At 36.2% G+C, this 20,644-nt stretch overlaps 1 protein-coding gene across 1 annotated transcript; it reads right to left on the bottom strand.

Annotated features, from left to right (window-relative positions):
• Positions 1-10,436: 10,436 nt before the first annotated feature.
• LOC104232798 (uncharacterized) lies at positions 10,437-19,312 on the bottom strand. Its single transcript, XM_009786079.2, has 3 exons — positions 18,290-19,312; positions 13,266-13,573; positions 10,437-11,099 (listed from the first exon to the last, which is right to left on the bottom strand). The coding sequence occupies exons 1-3, from the start codon at positions 19,156-19,158 to the stop codon at positions 10,756-10,758; spliced, it is 1,521 nt and encodes a 506-aa protein (XP_009784381.1). The 5' UTR covers positions 19,159-19,312; the 3' UTR covers positions 10,437-10,755.
• Between the last annotated feature and the right edge of the window lie 1,332 nt (positions 19,313-20,644).

Here is a 20,644-nt window from a genome sequence, read left to right as displayed (position 1 = left end):
CAACGATCGCTTTTCCGTTAAAACCCAAAATTAATTCATGATGTTAATTCCTAACTAGGGTGGCTTTGATACCTGTAAGATAATTAAATCGTAGCCATAGCAGAGATTAAGACACAATTACACAATCAATCTAAAGTTAAAATCTAAGGAAGCGTACCATTAAACTCTATGGATTCAGCAATGACGGCAAACAACGATTAAGCCTGAGACCAACTTCCACGATCCACTAGCTACGAGCTCTCATAGCCCGGAGAACTTTACTGATGGGACGTCTACCGTTATCATGTATTCAAGAGGCAGAATACGCTAAGGTTTTTTTCTAATAGCTAGGGAAAGGGGGTTGGCCTCTATTTATAAAGAGTGCCTACCCATCACAGGCCAATAGTTATTGGGCCTCACTTATCCACACACATAATATTTAATATTAGGCTTTTTATTTATCCACCAGTTGAGCCACGTCACTATCCTTTCAGGCTATAACCGATTAACGTAAGTCCAAATTCCAACGTTCTCCCACTTGGACGGCAACGTTAATTGAGGACAAGAAAACAATTTTAAAATATTTGAGTTTTAAGAAGATCATTTTGAAAAAAGATTTTAGACTCTACAGTGGCCACACTACTCACATAGCCAAGGATAGAATGACCCATATAACAATCCATTCAGCCTCAATAGAGAAGACTAACAATGAATCGTAGCAGGCATCACACCATTTTAAGGTATGAATTCTATCTACGACCACATATGCTAGAATTTCCATCAACATGGATCAAACATGTGTGCTAAGCATATTATCTTTCTAATCAAGGTGAATAGATTCACACCTCTTAGAAAGAAATAATCCTCCAAGTAATATTATAACCATATCACATTAGGAGCCTCCAAATCAAATGATATTAAAATCATATCACCTTAGGAGGTTTTCCTTGTGCCTTACCAGGATAATCAAGGCAACAAGTAACAAAACTCAAAGATATCATGAGTTTATGCAATGTCCAATTGGAAATAAAAATAAATAAATTATCATGTTAGTCAATAAGCATAACAAATATGAAATAACACAAGCTTGCATAAAATTAGAATTTATTAAAAGTAATATCTCAGTCAGCAGCTATAAAATGACTCCCACTGACTAAAGCACATCAAAAGACTCTAAAATGCCCATGTTTTTAGCATGTTCATTAAACACTACAGGCCTAAGACCTTTAGTCGAAGGATTATCCAACATAGATTCTGTGCTAATATGCTCAAAACGTACATCACCTTCTTTTACCATATCTCTAACCTTAAGAAACTTAACGCTAACATGCTTAGAGCCTCTTGTTCTCTTGTTATTCTTAGAGAAGAACACAGCTGCATTGTTGTCACAGAAAATAGTCACCGGCTTAGATATAAAATCCACAATTTGTAATTTAGTAAGAAAATTCTTCATCCAAACAACATGTGAAACAATCTCAAAACAAGCAATAAACTCAGCTTCCATTGTAGATGTAGCAGTGATGCTTTGTTTCTCACTTTTCCAAGAAATAGCACCTCCACCCAACATAAAAATATACCCAGAAGTTGATTTCATAGTGTCTTGACAACCTGTAAAATCAAAATCTGATTATACAAGAAGATCCAGATCATCAACCCTTTTGTATACAAGCATGAAGTCTTTGGTGCGTTGTAGATATCTCATCACTTTCTTTGCAGCCACCCAATGTGCCCACCCGGGTTTAGAAGAAAATCTTCCCAACATGTTAACAACAAATGCAATATCAGGCCTTGTACAAACCTGTATGTACATCAAACAACCAATAACACTTGCATATGACACATCTTTCATGGTTCTCATTTCAATTTCATTTTTCGGACATTGATCCTTGCTAAGTTTGTCTCCTTTTACAACAGGTGCAACACCAGGTCTACAGTCTTGCATATTGAAAGTTTTAAGAACACTCTCAATATTGGAATGCTGTGATAAACCCAATAAACCACATGACCTATCTCTTTTAATTTCTATCCCAAGAACAAAAGAGGCTTCACCAAGATCTTTCATATCAAAAGACCTAGACAAAAATTGTTTGGTCTCATTCATCAAGCCAAAATCATTTGTGGCAAGCAAAAGTCATCAACATAGAGAACCATAATAATAAAATTGCCATTAGCTATTTTGAGATAAACACATTCATCAAGCTTATTTTCCACAAATCCAAATTTTGTAATAATTTCATCGAATTTCAAGTACCACTGCCCGGAAGCTTGTTTAAGCCCATATATGGATTTGTTAAGCTTGCATACTAGATGTTCTTTACCAGCTTCTTTAAACCCTTCAGGTTGAACCATGTAAACTTCTTCAAGCAGACTACCATTCAAGAAAGCAGTTTTGACATCCATCTGGTGCAACTCTAAATCAAAATGAGCCACAAGCGCCATCACAACTCTAAATGCATCCTTGGATAAAATAGGAGAAAATATTTCTTTATAATCAATACCTTCTTTTTGAGAATAACCCTTAGCAACCGACCTTGCTTTATAACGGTCTATATATCCCTTGGAGTCTCTTTTAGTTTTAAACACCAATTTGCAACTAATAGGCCTAAAACCTACAAGCAATTCAACTAACTCCCACACTCCATTGTGCTCCATAGAGCGCATTTCATCTTTCATTGCTTCACACCATTTATCAACAAATGGAGAGGAAATAGCTTGAGCATATGATAAAGGATTAGTCAACTCTCCAGTATCATTGAGATTTTTAGTCACATACACGATAATATCATCAGAGATGGCAGACCTTCTTTCTCTTTGTGACCTACGGAGTGGTTCATTTTGAACATCTTGCTCAGGAACTATGGGATCTGTGTCATTGTTCCCTTGATTCTCCCCCTCATGAATAGGTTGGTTTACCACCATTTCATGTACAACAAGTACATGGACAATGACTTCCTTCTCTTGCAATACAATTTCCTTACCACATGAACAATCACAATCACAAACATCATGCTCAAGAAATTTTTCATTAATAGACTCAAGATTCTAGTGCCACGCCCAGGACAAAAAAACCTAAAACTTTTAGAGTGATCAGGATAGCCTATAAAGAAACAACTGGTAGTTTTAGGATTAGTTTTCTTTTTTGTGGGTGAATAAATACAAACTTCAGCTGGATATCCCCAAATGTGAAAATGATTCAAGCTAGGTTTTCGTGTTGTCCATAGTTCAAAGGGAGTTTTCAAGATAGATTTTGTAGGAACTCTATTCAGGATATAGCTAGTTGTTTTTAAGGCTTCACCACAAAGATACTCAGGTAGCCTAGTCCTTGACATCATACTTCTCACCATTTCCATTAGAGTACGATTCCATCTTTCAACCACACCATTCTGCTCAGGAGTACCTGGCATGGTATAGTGCTACTATCCCACATTCTTTCAAAAATAAAATAAAAGGCCCCATACATTGACCAAACTCATCATATTTTCCATATTGCTCACCACCACGGTCAGACCTCACTATCTTAATGGACTTCCCAAGCTGTTTTTCAAATTCAGTCTTGTAAATTTTAAACTTATCAAGTGCTTCAACTTTTTCTTTTAAAAGATATATATAATAGTATCTTGAAAAGTCATCAATAAAAGTAATAAAATACCTATGATTGGTGAAAGTAAGTACATAAGGTCCACTAATATCGGTATGAATAATTTCTAAGAGTTCAGAGCTCCTAGTGGAATCCTTTCTCTTAATCTTGGTCATTTTACCCTTAACACAATCGATACAAGTTTCAAAATCTTTTGGATCAAGAACAGGTAAAATATTTTTCTTTACCAATCGTTCAATTCTTTCTTTAGAAATATGACCAAGATGCCTATGCCATAATAGGTAAGACGTTTTACTCATAACAGACTTTTTGTGGGCAATATTTTCAACATGCATTGCAGAAAAAGTTTCATTCAATACATTCAAGCGATATAGACCATCACTTAAAAAAGCATCAACAACAACATGTGAATCATAGGAAATTTTAATAATACCATTTGTTGAAATGAATAACCAGCTTTGTCCAAAAAGGAAACCGAAACTAATTTTCGTCTCATAGACGGTACAAAAACGGTATTTTCTAAAAGAATACTAGAATTATTTTTAAAAAGTAAAATAGATGTCCCTAAAAACTCTACTTTTGCTTTGAGTCCAGTGCCCACAACAATACTGGCTTCATCCTCTTTTGCCTTCCGTCGCTTACTAAATCCTGCAAGTCATTGGTTACATGAACAGTTGCACCACTATCCAACCACCAGGAATTTAAAGGAACATGAATAAGACTAGTTTCAAAGAAGACAAAAGCTAAAAAATTTCCTGATTTCTTTTTCATGGGATAATCTGTTTTCTTATGACCTACTTATTTGCGATTCCAGCACTTGATTTCTTTCTTAATTACAGCTTGAGGACCAAGAGGATTATGAGACTAACCTTGATTAACACCAGGCTTATTAGTATGACCACTATTACCACCTGGATGATGAGAATGACCATGTTTCTTTTTGTGAAATTTGGGTCCACCTTTTCTTTTATAAGAGGGATAATCAGCTGATCTAGACGAACTAACAAAGTTCACTACACCCTCAACTTTCTCCTTTGGGATCCTCCCTTCCTCTACCACACAAATAGTAAAAAGCTCATCAACACTTCACTTATCCTTTTGTGTATTATAGGTTGTCTTAAGTTGGTTAAACTACTCAAGAAGGGACCTTAGAGATTGGTGGACAAGAAAATCATCGGTAATGGTTACACCTAAATTGTTCAGTTTGGTAGCAATGTTAACCAATTTCATAATATGATCACGGACACTACCTACAAGGTCATACTTTATGATAGACAAGGAATCAATTAGGCTACCTATCTCAGCTTTATCAGATTCTAGGAATTTCTGTCCAATGGCACTCAAGAAAACTTTTACATTTCCATTATCCTTAATTGCACCTTTTATGTGATCTGAAATGGATATCTTCATGATCATAAGACTCAATTTGTTAGCCTTCATCCATTTTCATACTTGGCCTTTTCATCAGTAGTGCTAGTAGTTGTAGGTTCAGCAGGTTTCTGTTCAGTCAATGCAAAGTCCAGGTCCTTCAGACCTAATACTATTTCAACATCCTGTTTCCATTTCTTGTAGTTGCAACTAGTCAAAGTTTCAATGGAATTAAACTGAGTAGTCATGTTGCTAACAACTGTATAAGCAAACAACACAAAAATTAGATAAAATTATGGGCTCTTTTAAAATTAGACAAAAATTAGATCAAAAGAGTCAAAGACATCCATTACACCCCTCCTTTGGGTAAAAGATGCAACTGTCTCCCCTTTTAAAAATCAAGGAGTCCAAGGTATTCATTGCATCCTTACCTTTAGGTAAGAGATATAAAACCTACTCCCCTTATTATCCAAGAGTACAAGGCATACATTGTGCCCTTCATTTAGGTAAGAGACACAAAACCTCCTCTTACAACAACTTATCCTTAGCATTAATTTAGCGTCACTAGTATCAAAAGAAAAATCTGTAGCACTAGTGTACACTTGTAAAGGATAATTTGGACATGATATATGCATTTAGAATATTTAAATAACTCAAATAAACAGACCACTTTGGTGGAAACTATCTATTAATCATAATTCTCAATTCATGTATTAAATGATCTCACATGTATATAATATTGAGAACTTTTTAGTGACTCCAAATAAATAGACCACTTTGGTGAAACTATTTATTGATCACAATTTCTTAGTTATACATGTTAATATGCTATAAAACACCCATAAAATTTTGATGAAAAGAAAATCGATCTATAGGCAGATACAACGATCGAAGCGGCAGATTAAAAGAGAATTTTGATTAAGGACATACTCTTTCTATGACTAATACCAAAAGGCTTGATCATAATTATCAAACTTCAACTCGATGGTATCACATTAAAATAATAAAAAATATGTCAAAGGTAAAAGTTTGGACAAGACAAGAACATTATGTTGCCTTCTGCCGTCATCGAGAGTTGGCTACAATTTATGTGATATTATTGTTTCAATTAATACTAATGTGAAAGGCCACACATAAAATCAGATGCTTTTTAACAAATTAAAGTCCTTCAGCCATCTTATTTTCGATGTCTCCTCTAATTCATTATCCAAAACGGTCGCCGGCGTTTGCTGATAGAACAATTCTTTTTTTGGGTTTTTAAAAAAAAGAGAACATCGTGCCTTCGTCTAGAATTAACAACAATCCTTTTCGTTTTAAACCCAAGATTAATTCTTGATCTTAATCCCTGACTATGGTGGCTCTGATACCAACTGTAAGATAATTAAATTATAGTCATAGCAGAGATTAAGACACAATTATACAATCAATCTAGAGTTAGAATCTAAGGAAGTGTTCCATTAAACTCCATGGATTCAGCAGCGACGGCAAACATCGATTAAGCCTGAGACCAACTTCCACGATCTACTAGCTACGCGCTCTCACAACCCGGAGAACTTCATTGATGGGACGTCTACCGTTACCACATATTCAAGAGGCAGAATACGCTAGGTTTTTTTCCTAATAACTAGGGAAAAGAGGTTGGCCTCTATTTATAAAGAGTGTCTACCCATCACAAGCCAATAGTTATTGGGCCTCACTTATCCACACACATAATATTTAATATTAGGCCTTTTATTTATCTACCACTTGGGCCACGTCACTATCCTTTCAGGCTATAACCAATTAACGTAAATCCAAATTCCAACAATACCAACTGTAGGATTATTAAATCACAGTCATAGCAGAGATTAAGACACATTTGTAGAATCAATCTAGAGTCAGAGTTTAAGGAAGCGTACCGTTAAACTCCATGGATACAACAGCGACAGCAAACGACGATTAAGCATGAGACCAACTTCCACGATCCACTAGCTACTCGCTCTCATAGCCCAGAGAACTTGACTGATGTGATGTCTACCGTTACCACGTATTCAAGAGGCATAATACGCTAGGGTTTTCTAATGGCTAGGGAAAGAGGGTTGGCCTCTATTTATAAAGAGTGTCTACCCATCACATGCCAATAATTATTGGGACTCACTTATCCACACACACGATATTTAATATTAGACCTTTTATTTATCCACCACTTGGGCCACGTCACTATCCTTTCAGGCTATAACCAATTAACGTAAGTCCAAATGACACTTTTTGGTATCAAAAATTGATTATTATTTGAATTTTAAACTATGATATGATATTTTTGTCATTGAAATAACCTATCTATGAGTATTTTTGGTATATTTTAACACCACTAGTACGATATATAAATCAAATTGATTTTATAAACTTGACCTAATACTGGTATCAAAAAGATACCGATATAATACTATAAATTACATATGCAAATAATTTTTTAACTAGAATATATCTAAAGGGTCATATTTATCATTATTATTTAAATTTGAGTACCTTACCCCTAATTAAAAAAATTCACTAATAGCAAAGACAAATACAAGGTGATTTTCTAACGGCAAGGTATGGGTGGAATAAAAATTTAACAAAAATAAAATTGCTAATTTGGATAATAGTACAACAACAAATTTGAACTTTTTTCCTTTTCAAAATAATTTTAATTACTAAAAGCCTACATTAAGAGTGAGTAAAAGAAGATATCTTGTACTTTTATCCAATCTTACAGTGTACCAACGTGAAGTGGAATGATATGAAATGAAGAGAAGAAAAGCAGGCAGAAGATAACAGGCATGCGCACTGCTTCTGTCTACTACTTTAATATTTAGGATAAGTGAATAAATAGTATAAAGTTGGTGTCCTAAGGAATCTTAGGATGAAATGAAAGCATAATATTCTAATTTCAATATGTGGGCATTATTATTATTATGAGTGCATGTGTTTAACCTTAATTAATTATGCTGGTTTGCCTTCACTCTTTTGTTGTTTTCCCATAATTCTCATGGACAATGATGATACTAATTGGTCATCTAGTTGCCTAACCTATTTTTCAAATTTCAAAAGGTAAGCTTTTCTTCTAGTAGGTGGTTGTATTCTTCATTTCTTTGATAATTAGTATTTTGACTATGGCTTGCAAATTAGAACCTTTTTGCCATACATTCTTTTCTCTCCTCCTTTTGCAACCGTTGTTGGGTTGCTAATTTTAATATGACTACAAAACAGTCACAGAAATTAAGTTATAATAAGTAGCTTTGTGATACTCTTTCTTCACATTCTTCGATTTAAGTAGAAGTGTTCCTACAATTATTTTATTGTATTTTAGAAACTTTGTTAGCCCTCAGTAAAGGTTTTTTCTTTATGAAAGCACCCTAAACCATGTTTCTCCATTTAAACTCAACCCTCACCTCATCGTCATAGCAAATAAATAAGTATTAAAGTGAAAAAGAAGCCAAGTATACAAACTTTTAGGAGAATTTCACGTGAGAACAATTATGCTCCCCACTTTTCAATTTTATAGTCCATATTTCAATTTACAATCAATTAGTCCAAAAATAATAGGTTAAGATTCAACATCCAACTCCAATAGGTTCTCAAAATTATTATTTAATTTTTAAAAAAGATTGCTCAAGCTTTTAAGTTAATTTTCAAATCAGTAACTGTGACTCAAATATTAGTTCAACAGACCAAATCCATTTGGGTGGTAAAAATTAGATTTTTAACAAGCTTAAATATGTGGGTTTAAATTCCGAATTTGATTTTGTGAGAAATTTGGAGTGAGTGTTATTTAGACTTGTTAGAAATAGTATAAGGAGGTTGTATATAAAATTTGAAGTCATTTAATGGAGATTTGGACTGGTTTTGAACAAAAATTGCAACTGAAAATCGTGGAAGAAGTTTGTCTACAGACGCTTGTATAAAGGTGTATAATAGTGTATAAGATGTGTTTATACACTCTTATACAAGATTATACATAATTATACAAAAAACTGACTTCGTCTTCTTCCTTGTGTTTTTTCTGAAATTTAACTCAAATCTTACTCAAATCTACTCCAAATCACTTCAAATTTAAACTTTGAACTCCTTTTGATATTTTCAATTAATTGGAACAACACCCAATCCAAACAATTAACAAACTCAAAAAATTCTATAAAGCAAAGCTTTGAATGGCCTTTAATGGTGGACTTCTACTCTTTAATTTTTTTGCATTCGAACAAGGTGACATAGGGGGAGGAGCAGTAATGGGAAACGGCCCCTTGAAGCATATGTAAAAAATATGAGAAGAAAAGAGAGTGAAAGCAATGGTTGTGAGAACACGGATTTAACTCTATAGCTTTTAGAAGCAATGGTTGTAAGAACACAGATTTTAAATTTGCAAGAGACTAGTTTTCAAAATATGTATAATATGGGTTAGGTCGGGTAAAACTTAAAAATATGGGCCATTTTTTGTTATGGTGTGAAGTCATGTATTTTCTTGTAATTCTTTCAAACTTTTATGAATTAATTTACAATTAATTTATGAATGTCAAAGTTGATTGATAAATTAGAAAAACACTGAACGCAAGTTCGTCTACCCATTGCGATAATAAGTCTAAGCTGGATCCACCAATTCGGACGTTGCTCCCACACTTTGGTCCATCCATTTCTACTCTCATAGTTCAGATCAACCAATCAGCGGGATCGCCACCCAAACAAGTTGAAATCCATTATTCACATGACTTTCAAAAATAAATAAATAAATAAATAAACAGAGCCCTGCCAAACTCCACCAAAGAATTGATTCCATCTTGACCACTAAAGTTAGGACAGAGATAACGCCCTTGAGTCTACTTTTGACTGGAAAATATTCCCACGAAACCAGGAGGAGGGAAAGAGAGTTTACAACTTCAAAATGACTTCAAATTTTAGTGACATAATATTTTACAATTTTTCAAAAAGGAGCTCTACTCAAATATCAAAATCGCTCACAATATACATATCTTAAGCTGTTAGATTTAGCACAAGGCAGTAATGGATACTACGCTACTTGTGTTATATTGGATCTACTTCGTCAGTAAGCCGATAACCATATGCATCGTGAATAACTGCCCATGGTCTGATTGTGTAATACTTATTTGTATCTTTCTTGTAATAACTTTCAAGTATAAAGAAAATAAAAATGGTTAGTTAAACTAGTTTCTGTAAAGAAAACCATCAAAAAGCAAAACAGCAATGCCGTGCTGATGACCTGCGCGCGCGTGTATATAACAAAATCAATAACCTGCAGCGGTTTAAGTGGCCGGAGTTGAGCTTCAAGGTTTCTTTGGTCTAAACTGCAGCGGAATTTGATACTTCTAATTACAATCTAGTGACTAGTGCTAAAAAGATAGCCTGTGATAATGTAATCATTTTCAGGTCAATTTTTCTAGTACTAATAACTGCAGAGGAACAAGAAAAAAGTGACATTCATTCTTGTCTTCTCAGAAAATTCATTGTAAATTTAACCTTGGAAAAAAAAATTCGAACCATGATCATATCGAAACCCAAATGGTACACCCAGCCTCAAACCGAGGAAGGCGGGACAAGGACAAGAACAATCAGCGAGTCCATTGGACTTTAAAACTGCTAATCTAGGCAGAAAGATTCACTAGAAGAGGGGAAGACGCATGCATGGCACTTATAACTTAGCTCCACAGTTATCCCAGAGAAAGCTGCCCCAATTCCTAAGGGCAATAAAAGTAACACAAAGCCAGAATATCTAGAGCAGGGAATTGACTAAAATTCTCAACTGAAGCACATCTTAATGTAAAGCTATTCAAGTGGTTCTAACCAGATGTCACATAATCTGATCGGCTAGCAATGGTAATCTTCTTTCGAGAGTCGAAATCAACCTTCTCTAAATCACTAACAGTTCCCAGATAACCATAGAAGACTCTCTTCTTCTCTCCAGTCCTATGATCAACCTTGACAAGGTCAGGGTTGTTCTCGTCATCCTTGCCTAGAGTCACGGGCTGCAGTCGAGCCCAACCTTTTCTCCCGCGGTTATCTTTCTCAAAATATTCCGCTAACCGCATGGCATCCATTAAACTTGGAAATTTAACCAGAGTAACACCTAGATGACCTTCTCTGTTATACAAGGCCTTCACCTTTCCATTGTGAAATCCAATACCTGAAAGCAAAATCGGCAATTGCAGTACAGAAACGTTAAGAGATGCAGACATAGAGCTGAAAACAAGCCTGGAGAAAGCATGACGCTGGTGTCTTATAACCAGTACCACATGCATAAATTGGTGGCAAATCCACTATCTAAAGCAAAATAGGAAAATGAAGCGTAGGAGGTGCCGAGAAAGACAGATCTAATTGTAAAAGCAACAAGCACTACAGAACAGCATTAACTTATGATCAGTTCCCCACACAAACACCGATGATAACAATGAACAAAAGGAAGTTTCTAATCTGAGATTCTCCTCGGTTTTTCCTTTCAGAAAAGGTGAAAAAGACTAGGAAATGGAAGAAGAGGGGCTGATAATGAATCCAAGAATGAAACCGTTGGCAGCGGCAAAAACCCATAGCTAGCAATACTCAATGACCAGTAAAAGTGGTATTGTAATAATACCTAGAACACCGAAAGGTTCTCAAGCTTGCAAAAAAAATGGTAACATCAAAAAGACAAACTCACTTCTCACTGAAGCATCTTCAGAAATGGATTCAAACTCAAGTTATTCATTGTAATGTGGCACTAAAAAACTAGACACTACACCAGTCCTATGAATAAAGATTCCTCAACAGAAAAAAGACGCAAAAATTCCTCATTACTCTAAAGTATGTTGATATTCATCAATTTGATGGCAGAACCATCAGCTTTAGCACCACCAAAATGAGCACCTCAGTGGGCCCAGGTTTAAGTAGCTAGAGAAAGAGCACAAAACTACCACACACAGCGTATCCAGAACCAAGTTTGGCATGGATCAGGAGAAGATACCTCCCCCCCCCCCCCAAAAGATGGTTTAATGAAAACCGAAACCAGATGCACCTCAACAGTAGAACTCTCCAAAAGAACTTCAGGAAGCTGAGGTTCAAGCATGAAGTTGCAATCTCATACATGTTGACCATGTAGAAACAGACAATTAAAATACAATAATATTACTGAGCTCCTCAGAAAGAATTCTACTAGTTACTTCTGGAAATATATTGATTATAGTAGCCCTCCAAAGAGGTTCATTTCACATACCAGAAACATCTCACTGAAAATTAGAACCACGCCTTTTCACACTACAGATCAACTACACTGACAGTAGCAAAGATTTAACCTCTTGGTGGATTGCAATGCATGAAAGACAGATATACTGGTTACAAACAGAATACATTTCACGCCCCAAATACATGTTAGCAACACAAATGGCATGTTGCGCTGGGCCCCATGCAATCCACAGTATTCTAAATGCATTGGCTGCTGATCTAAGGATCCACTACAGTGACATGACTGACAATATACACATTCTTTGCCAACTAAAGAATGTTTTGATAAGTAAGACAATTTATTTTGTTTGAATGCACCAAGAAGGTGTAGGAATATCTAAAATGCAAAACACTCAGTAGCACTCTATAAATGTAGGGAATTTGAAAATCTACGAGGAAACCTATTTCATTTACATTTGAACTTTTACTGTAGAAAGACAATCTAAGTGCATTTAAGGAGCTTTTTAGTAAAATAAGAAGCCAACTGCAACGCCATTCAAAGTACTATCTCTAATATCAATTTTTGGATAGATTTTACACCCTAAACATGATAGGGTATTACCTCCGTCCCTCCCTCTCTGTGGCCTTCCTCTTCAATTTCCTTGACAAATCTTCCGATCAGTAAAAGCACATAAATTCTGGTCTAAACTCCGGTAAACTAATTGTACAAACCACCAAGTTTGCTTTTACAGTCCACTATAAGACCTGTAACAGATTTAAGATTCTATCCTGCTTCAGATTCTATGCTTCTTGGCCTAAGAGGTACCCCTCACAAACACTATAGAATAGCACGCCTGAAAGTAGACTTATAAATCATCAGAGACTGCTAGTGTGCAAGACAGCGGAGATTAAAATGACCACTGAAATGCTGAAACACAAACCACCAGCAAAAACGGCATGGTAAATTAATCAAATAGGTCAAACAAATTAAGCGAGTAAAAGTAATAGTCCTGACAAAAGGACCATATTGGGTGGAGACGTTTAGATGTGGCAGGTAGCTATGACTGCTATATGCGTGCAAGAAGATAGCACAGAAGCAGGAAAATTCCCTTGATGAAATGATGGAAATGATAAGAAACAGAGTTGGACATTTTACCTCTAAGGTAACTATCCATTGCCTTGTTTCCCAAACCCTCCATGCGGCCATCATCACGTTTTCCTGTGATAGTGTTGTGGATTATTACCAAAGGGGGCCACAAAACTAGATCATCTCGGTTTGCAGTTGCTTCATCAGCAGATAACATCTGATATGACTTCGAGTTATCAGGAGGTGCCAGATAGTTCCATCCCATCAGAACACACAATGCTTTGTGAAAGGCCAAATGTTCCACTAGTGAATCAGCACTATTCGAGTTGTAGGCATGCATAATAAGAGTGTGCATATCAGGAAAATCTTTTGAAGCCCTGTGTTGTTTTCATGCCAAAGAGTACTTCAGAATTATTCCTCAAACATTCCAAGTTAAGATAAACTTAAGTGTAAGCAAAAATAAAGCATTTAGCAATAAAAGGGAAGTTGTGAGTATTATTTCAGGGTGTGAAACTCAACAAGGTGCAATGAGGCTATTGTGACAGGTGGCAGATCACAGCTAAAATACACCTGAACATGAGATGAACTTTGCCGTCAAAGTTGTCTTCAAACTTACTTTGAAAGGGAAAAAATCTCTTTAAATGTTGGAAAGGGAAGTTAAACAAGTTGATCTCATTGAATGGAACATTGAGATTTTTAACACCTTGAGATTTTCTCCGCGGTGACGAAAGAACATGTAATACAAACTACCAATCATACAAATTCCACCTATGGCAAACTTACTATGAACTACACTGCCAATCTAATGAGTAACAAGGGAAAGTAAAGCATAGAACGGCATATGAGCCGTGCACAGAACTACTTCCGTCCCATACCAAGATGTGGGAGAAAACGACAGCTGCGCAAACTAATCATGACTAAAACCATTCAGTTTTTCTTCCTTCACTAGTTTTATGCAAGCTACCAATTCATACCACAGCAACCATAACCAAGATAGTGGCATAGTTGAGCAATCAAGCAAAGAAAATTTATAAACAGAAGTCCATGATTTGGTTGCACGCGTTGACCTGTTGAAACTCAAACCGGAGGCCACACTAAAAGGTGGTAAAGGTATCAGATATTGCTCTCATTTACCACACAATAGTCTACCATTTTCATCTATCATGGAATACGACAATCTGGTTCAACCACAAAATGATAATACAACATTGTGAAAGTAGCAAGCTACTCCTCCACCAACAAGAACTTTTGTTTAAAATGGGAGAACAATAGAATTCTTGACAAACATTAGAACAAGGTAAAGGAAAAAGCTTTTCTATATCCTAGTGATCTATGAAAGAAAATATTCAAATACAAAGCTCTGAAAGAGTTATGCCTGCATAACATGAGCACATTGGTGGAATTCTACCTAGGTTGACTACCTTCAAGTCATTTAGCTGATACTTTCATCACATCTGCAATTAAGAAAACAAATGACTAACTTCCTGAATGTTAAATGGTTAATGCATGGTCGCCAGTCTACAAAGATCCAACAGAGGAAGCAAGAAAGAAAAACTTAAGTCAAATATAGTTTGTATCATTGTATGAAAAGGACCACTAGTCAAGCATTTAAGCAGGTAAGGTGCTAGAAGCTTTACTTGCTGCTCTACCCTTAGGAACTGGAAACTCACCTCATCTCAAACTAATGTGATAAAGCATCTAATTCATTGATAGAAAAAGGCTCTTCCACAAAAACTCTTTAAGAGCTTCATGGTGATAGTCACATAGGTCAAGCAGGGTAGAGTTATAGCTCAGGTAACCAATCAATAACAGAGAAGCTTCTAAGGCATAAAATTGCCTCACCACAAAGAAGAAAGAATCAACACAATAAGCTCCGTAAAGCTAAAGCTAATCTCCAAAGACTGATGAAGTACATTCAACATGCAGCCACTCAGCTACAAAAAGAAATTATTTTTTATTTTTTTTGAGAAGGATATTCAGCTATAGATTTTCTATCAAATATGAAATAATGCAAGTGTCGAAAAGCATATAGAAAAGACTCCCCCCTCCCCTCTCTATCTATCTCTCCCCACACAGGTATGTGGACCATGCCTCCCTTGCTTCATATATCTGAGTGTATGCCACTAGTTATTCCTTTTTAAAGCAATCATAGGACTAAGGACGATGAGAGAAGATGAAAACAACAGATAAATTAGGCTATCACAAAAAGAGCCCCAATAGTATATTGAATCAAACAAATACCCAATTAGAGTTTATATCACCCTCATTACTCTGATCAAAGAAATGCTTTAGTTTGATCCGATGACACAATACATCATACAAAATATTTGAAATAACTTTAAGAGACCTAATAAAAGCTTTGTACCGCCTTAAGCAACTAATTAGATGTCTCACAAAAGTTGAACAAAAACTTCCCTTACTGTTCTCACTAATAACTGGATGGGTCAACACTTTATTTTACTTCACATTTTCAGAACATTATATATTTTGAATTTTGAGACAATATTGTCATTGTTGTTACTGTTAGGTACTTCAGAATTTCATTATGAAAATAAGATATACAAAAACCACAATTTCCTGTACACAGAACATCCTTTCCCTCTGAGATATGTCACCTGCAACACCAATAACTCTCACCTCAATATGATTCTTTTGGGTTATTATCTCACTTAACAACTATTCTTCTTGTGCATTTGTACACCATGGTCCTTCATAAAAACCTCCTTAGCAGATATTAAACATACTTAATTTCACTATCAGTATTTTAATTTTCCTAAAAAAGTATTTTAGAACAGATTCCTACCTCAACCAATGCACTTAATCCTCTGAACTAAACATGAGATACAAAGGCTATGTATTACAGTATGTATTGTATAACACCCATGCACCCTATACTGCAGTTGCTGCTCAAACAATCCTACAATGATATCAGTTCTCATTTTAGTGGGTACTAAAGTTATCAGTAGCAGCTAAATCAATGCATCAGCAGGATGTTCTCCACAAAAACCAACAAAATTTGTTACATCTATAGCCTGTTTGGCCAAGCTTTTTTGCCAAAAAATGAGGTGTTTGGCCAAGCTTTTAGAAGGAAAAAAAAAGTGTTTTTGAGGAGAAGCAGAAGCAGTTTTTGAGAAGCAGAAAAATATAACCTCTCTCCAAAAGCACTTTTCTGAGAAGCACCTTTGAGAAAAATACACTTAGAAGCAATTTTCAAAAGCTTGGCCAAACACTAATTATTGCTCAAAAGTGCTTTTCAAATTAATTAGCCAAACACAAACCGATTATCACCAAAGTACTTTTTTGAAAAGCACTTCTCAAAACAAGCAAATTATAGAAGCTTGGCCAAACAGGCTATTAACCCAATTCGAACATAGTCCAACACTTAATTTACATACCAAGCATCATCATTAGAAGAAATAGAGGATTACGCGTACAGATAGAACAAGGGAGAATCTTACATGAAATTAAGTACATGATCTATTCACAGCAGGAAATAAGGATGTAAGTTACTATTGAGTTTGAACAGAGATTAAGAATGAGAACTCAAAATAAGCAATGAGAGCAAGAAATTGCTTTGGACGATTGAATTAGAAACCATGTCTGAATGGCTGAGATCATTCCAGAAGAATGTAAACAATCCTAATTAGGCAACAAGCTCTTGGAAAATTTTTGAGAGCATGAACGAAGAATAGGGACATGTTCATCTCAGTGGAAAGGATGCAGAAATAAGATCTGGCAAGAGAATCAAAGAAATTGGAACATAAATTACAACATTCAAATAGAGAAGCAAAGTACAGCAAGTGAATAGAAGAAATGGGAAATAAATGATGATAGTAAGGCAGAGAAAGTACAGCACTATTAAACCATAACACTAGGTGAGCATTTGATTGGTCTGACTGTTGGTTTAGAATTTTCGAAAGTTTTTTAAAAACTGTGGTGCTCGAGCTAGTTTGCACACCTTGATAATTGGATATAATCGGTAAGAAAAGTTGCTTATCTAGAAAACAATATGGCTTCAAGAATGCCATCTCAGTAACAAGAAACAATGACACAAATGAATAATAGACCAACAACAACTGCATATCAATCCAAAACTAATAGGGGAACAGCATTTAGTATATAATAGAGCTCAAATAAATGATCTGTTATAACATCACATAAGGCCACATATCTTTTTTTAACTGATATTGCAATAACGCCTTCAAAGAGATGAAGATTGAAGAGAGAGAGAGAGAGAGAGAGAGAGAGAGAGAGAGAGAGAGAGAGAGAGAGAGAGAGAGAGAGGCTCCTAGCACATTTTCCCCCATTGAAGGGCAAAGCAAACTAAATTCAAACAGCCGATCAAGATCTTTTTCTTTTTCAAATAAGAGCAGACCAGGAAACAGGCCATTCATTCTCTGGCCCAAGCGAAGTTTTGAGCAGACCTCAAAAGCACCATGGTATTGAGTTACCACAACAAAGCATAAAGTTTGAAGATAAGCAGACTCATTCTTTTTCTAACTTAAAACCACCTAGTTCTTTGCTGACAGGTCAAGACACAAACCTAGCCATTATTTGCCAGTAGTTTCCAAATTAAACTTGATCATGACAACATCCTGATGTCAGCATCTCTAACAACTAATGTAAATTATATCAGTGCTCTGTAAAAATCAAACACTCTCTATATAACTTGGAGCTAACTGCTTCTTTATCTACCTGCTAAAGACCCTTGACAACCTACCAACTATACCTCTACAACAATAGTCAAAATTTGACAGGAATTGTCTGGAAACTGAGCCCTGAAATACACATCACTGATGTCAGCAGCAACTGTATATTGAATAAAAATTTTAATTCAAGAGCTTAGAGATCATAAAACAACAACTAATTAGCTTGGGCTCCTAGGAAAAACAATTTATTAGTAGATTTAACACACAAAAAATTCTCTCTAGTAGATGCTATACGTATGTGCATGCAAGTCAGATTCTACTGAAGAAAAATTGCATTAGAAGACAATCCTATGTCGCAACTGAATCAACACAAACAAATAATTCAATCTACACATCAACAATCAAGAAAAAACATTTGAGACACAATTAGTATATTTCCCAGACCTGTTACAAGCAAGACACTGCAAATGGCCCTGCTTTCCATCAGTCAAAAAACTCCTTTTGAGATTAGCATTTTCATAAATTAACTTAACCATAAGTAAAAAAGACTTCTTTAATGCAGTTTGATCCACCTCATTGTGCCTACTAATCCTACTACTCCCACTCCCTTCAGTTCTCATATACTTTGCAGGAGGCCTAATCATTTCTTCTCCTCCTCTACCCATATGCAAACTACTCATTCCATGGGCCCGAAGCCCACCTGCATTCCCATGTTCCAACACCTGTTGCCTTAACCTCTCAAGCCCATCTTTCCCTCCCTCATCACCAAACTTCCTTTTCATCGCAATATTATTATTTTCACCACCAACAACATGGGCCCGTTCTGCATTCCAATATTCCTGATTCCTATTCCTCATAAGCCCGTCATCGAATCCTAAGCCCGGCCCGACACGAAACTCAGGCCGGGGAAAATCTTGATAATCAAGGGGTAAAGCGAAGTAAGAGCGTACAGAACCATCAGCTAGGACCATGGTTCTGCGCTCAAGCATGTGAAACCCGTATGAAGGAGGAGGGGGTGGGTCACGGAAAGGGAAAGGGGGTAGGAGGCTTAGGTGGGTCTGGGTATTCGGGTCGGGTTTTGGTGATGGTTTGTTGTTGTGATTAATGGGTTTCTGGTTTGGGTTCGGATGATTATTGGGGTTTGTGGGTTTGGGGGAGGGTTTCGAATTGGGGTCGCCGGATCCGGAGGCGGCGGCGGCGGAAGAAGGATTTTTGCCGGCGGGGGGATCCCATCGGGACTTTTTCTTGGAGGAAGAAGGAGGAGTTAGTTTATTATTGGAGGAGGGTTTTGGAGGGTGGCTACCTCCTGCCATCCAAAAGTAGGGCTTTTGACGTCGAAACTATTTGTGGAAGAGTTCGAGTTCAAAGGGAGGAGTTAAGTTATATGTGCAAGAGTACGTATGAAAATACAGAGATGCTTTTAATTTAATTTCTTAAGAGAGATTTGTAATGAGACCTCATAATGATATTAGGGCACATGAATATTAAGGTTATATATAACAGGAGGGAAATCATATCAAAAGACTTTACAAAGTCGTTCCAAAGCAATACATGTTTGGCTAAAAACACAACATAATATGAGAAGTAAATGAAGAATTCATACATGCCATAATGATATCAACTACTTGGGATTAATGTTTAATCGTATTATCGTTACACTTCACAAAAGTAAACAATAAAATCAGCCAACTATTTATGTAAAAATCCCATTAAAAATTTAGCACAAATATGACAGATATTTATGTATTATTCCATCCGTCCTAATTTATTGCACGCCCCAAAATAGATTACGACGTGATAGGCTCCCATTGCCTACCAACTTACATCGAGCAAACCATAAAAATATAATACAATAATAAAATACACAGCACTTACGTATGTGTCTCAACTGCATGGCAAACAAGCACATAGCCCTTTGCATCTGTTTTTTAGTGATACAATTATGTAGTACATAGCCCTTCCATCTATGTTTCAATAGTACGATAATAGAGTATATAGTTTTTCCGTCTATGTTTTTAATGGTACCATAATAGAATATTGTCAAAACCCGAAATCTTATATGTCGTGATGGAGCCTATTACAATACTAGGCAAGTCACAACAACAACAACAACGACCCAGTATAATCTCACAAGTGGGGTCTGGGGAGGATAATATGTACGCAGACCTTATCCCTACCCCGAAGGGTAGAGAGGCTGTTTCCAGGAGACCCTCGGCTCGAAAAAAGCAACAAGAGCCGATATATTAGTACCATAAAAATGCATAATAAATAACAGCAATATAAGAGATATGAAATACAGAATACGAAATACGAAATAGATGGCTGATAAAGTACAACTAGCAGGTAAAACCCTGCATCAATAGACGACCAATGACATTCTTCGTCTAACTCCTAACTAGCTAGTCTCACTCTATTGTGCTATAGAAATATTCACAATTTTCCCCTAACCTGCAACCTTAATGCTCGACCTCCATAATTCCCTGTCAAGGGCCATGTCCTCAGTAATCCTAAGTCGCGCCATGTCCTGTCTGATCACCTCTCCCCAATACTTCTTAGGTCGCCCTCTACCTCTCCGCGTGCCCACTACAGCTAGTCGCTCACACCTCCTCACCGGTGCATCAGTGTTCCTCCTCTGAATGTGTCCGAACCATCTGAGTCTTACTTCCCGCATCTTGTCCTCCATGGGGGCCACGCCCACCTTCTCTCGAATATCTTCATTACTAATCTTATCCATCCTTGTATGCCCGCACATCCACCTCAACATCCTCATCTCTGCTACTTTCATCTTCTAGATGTGTG

Source organism: Nicotiana sylvestris, chromosome 1 (assembly GCF_000393655.2).
Source record: "Nicotiana sylvestris chromosome 1, ASM39365v2, whole genome shotgun sequence".
Classification (NCBI taxonomy): domain Eukaryota; kingdom Viridiplantae; phylum Streptophyta; class Magnoliopsida; order Solanales; family Solanaceae; genus Nicotiana; species Nicotiana sylvestris.
The sequence above is the reverse complement of the archived record's forward strand: the minus strand, read 5'-3'. Positions and strand labels throughout refer to the sequence as shown.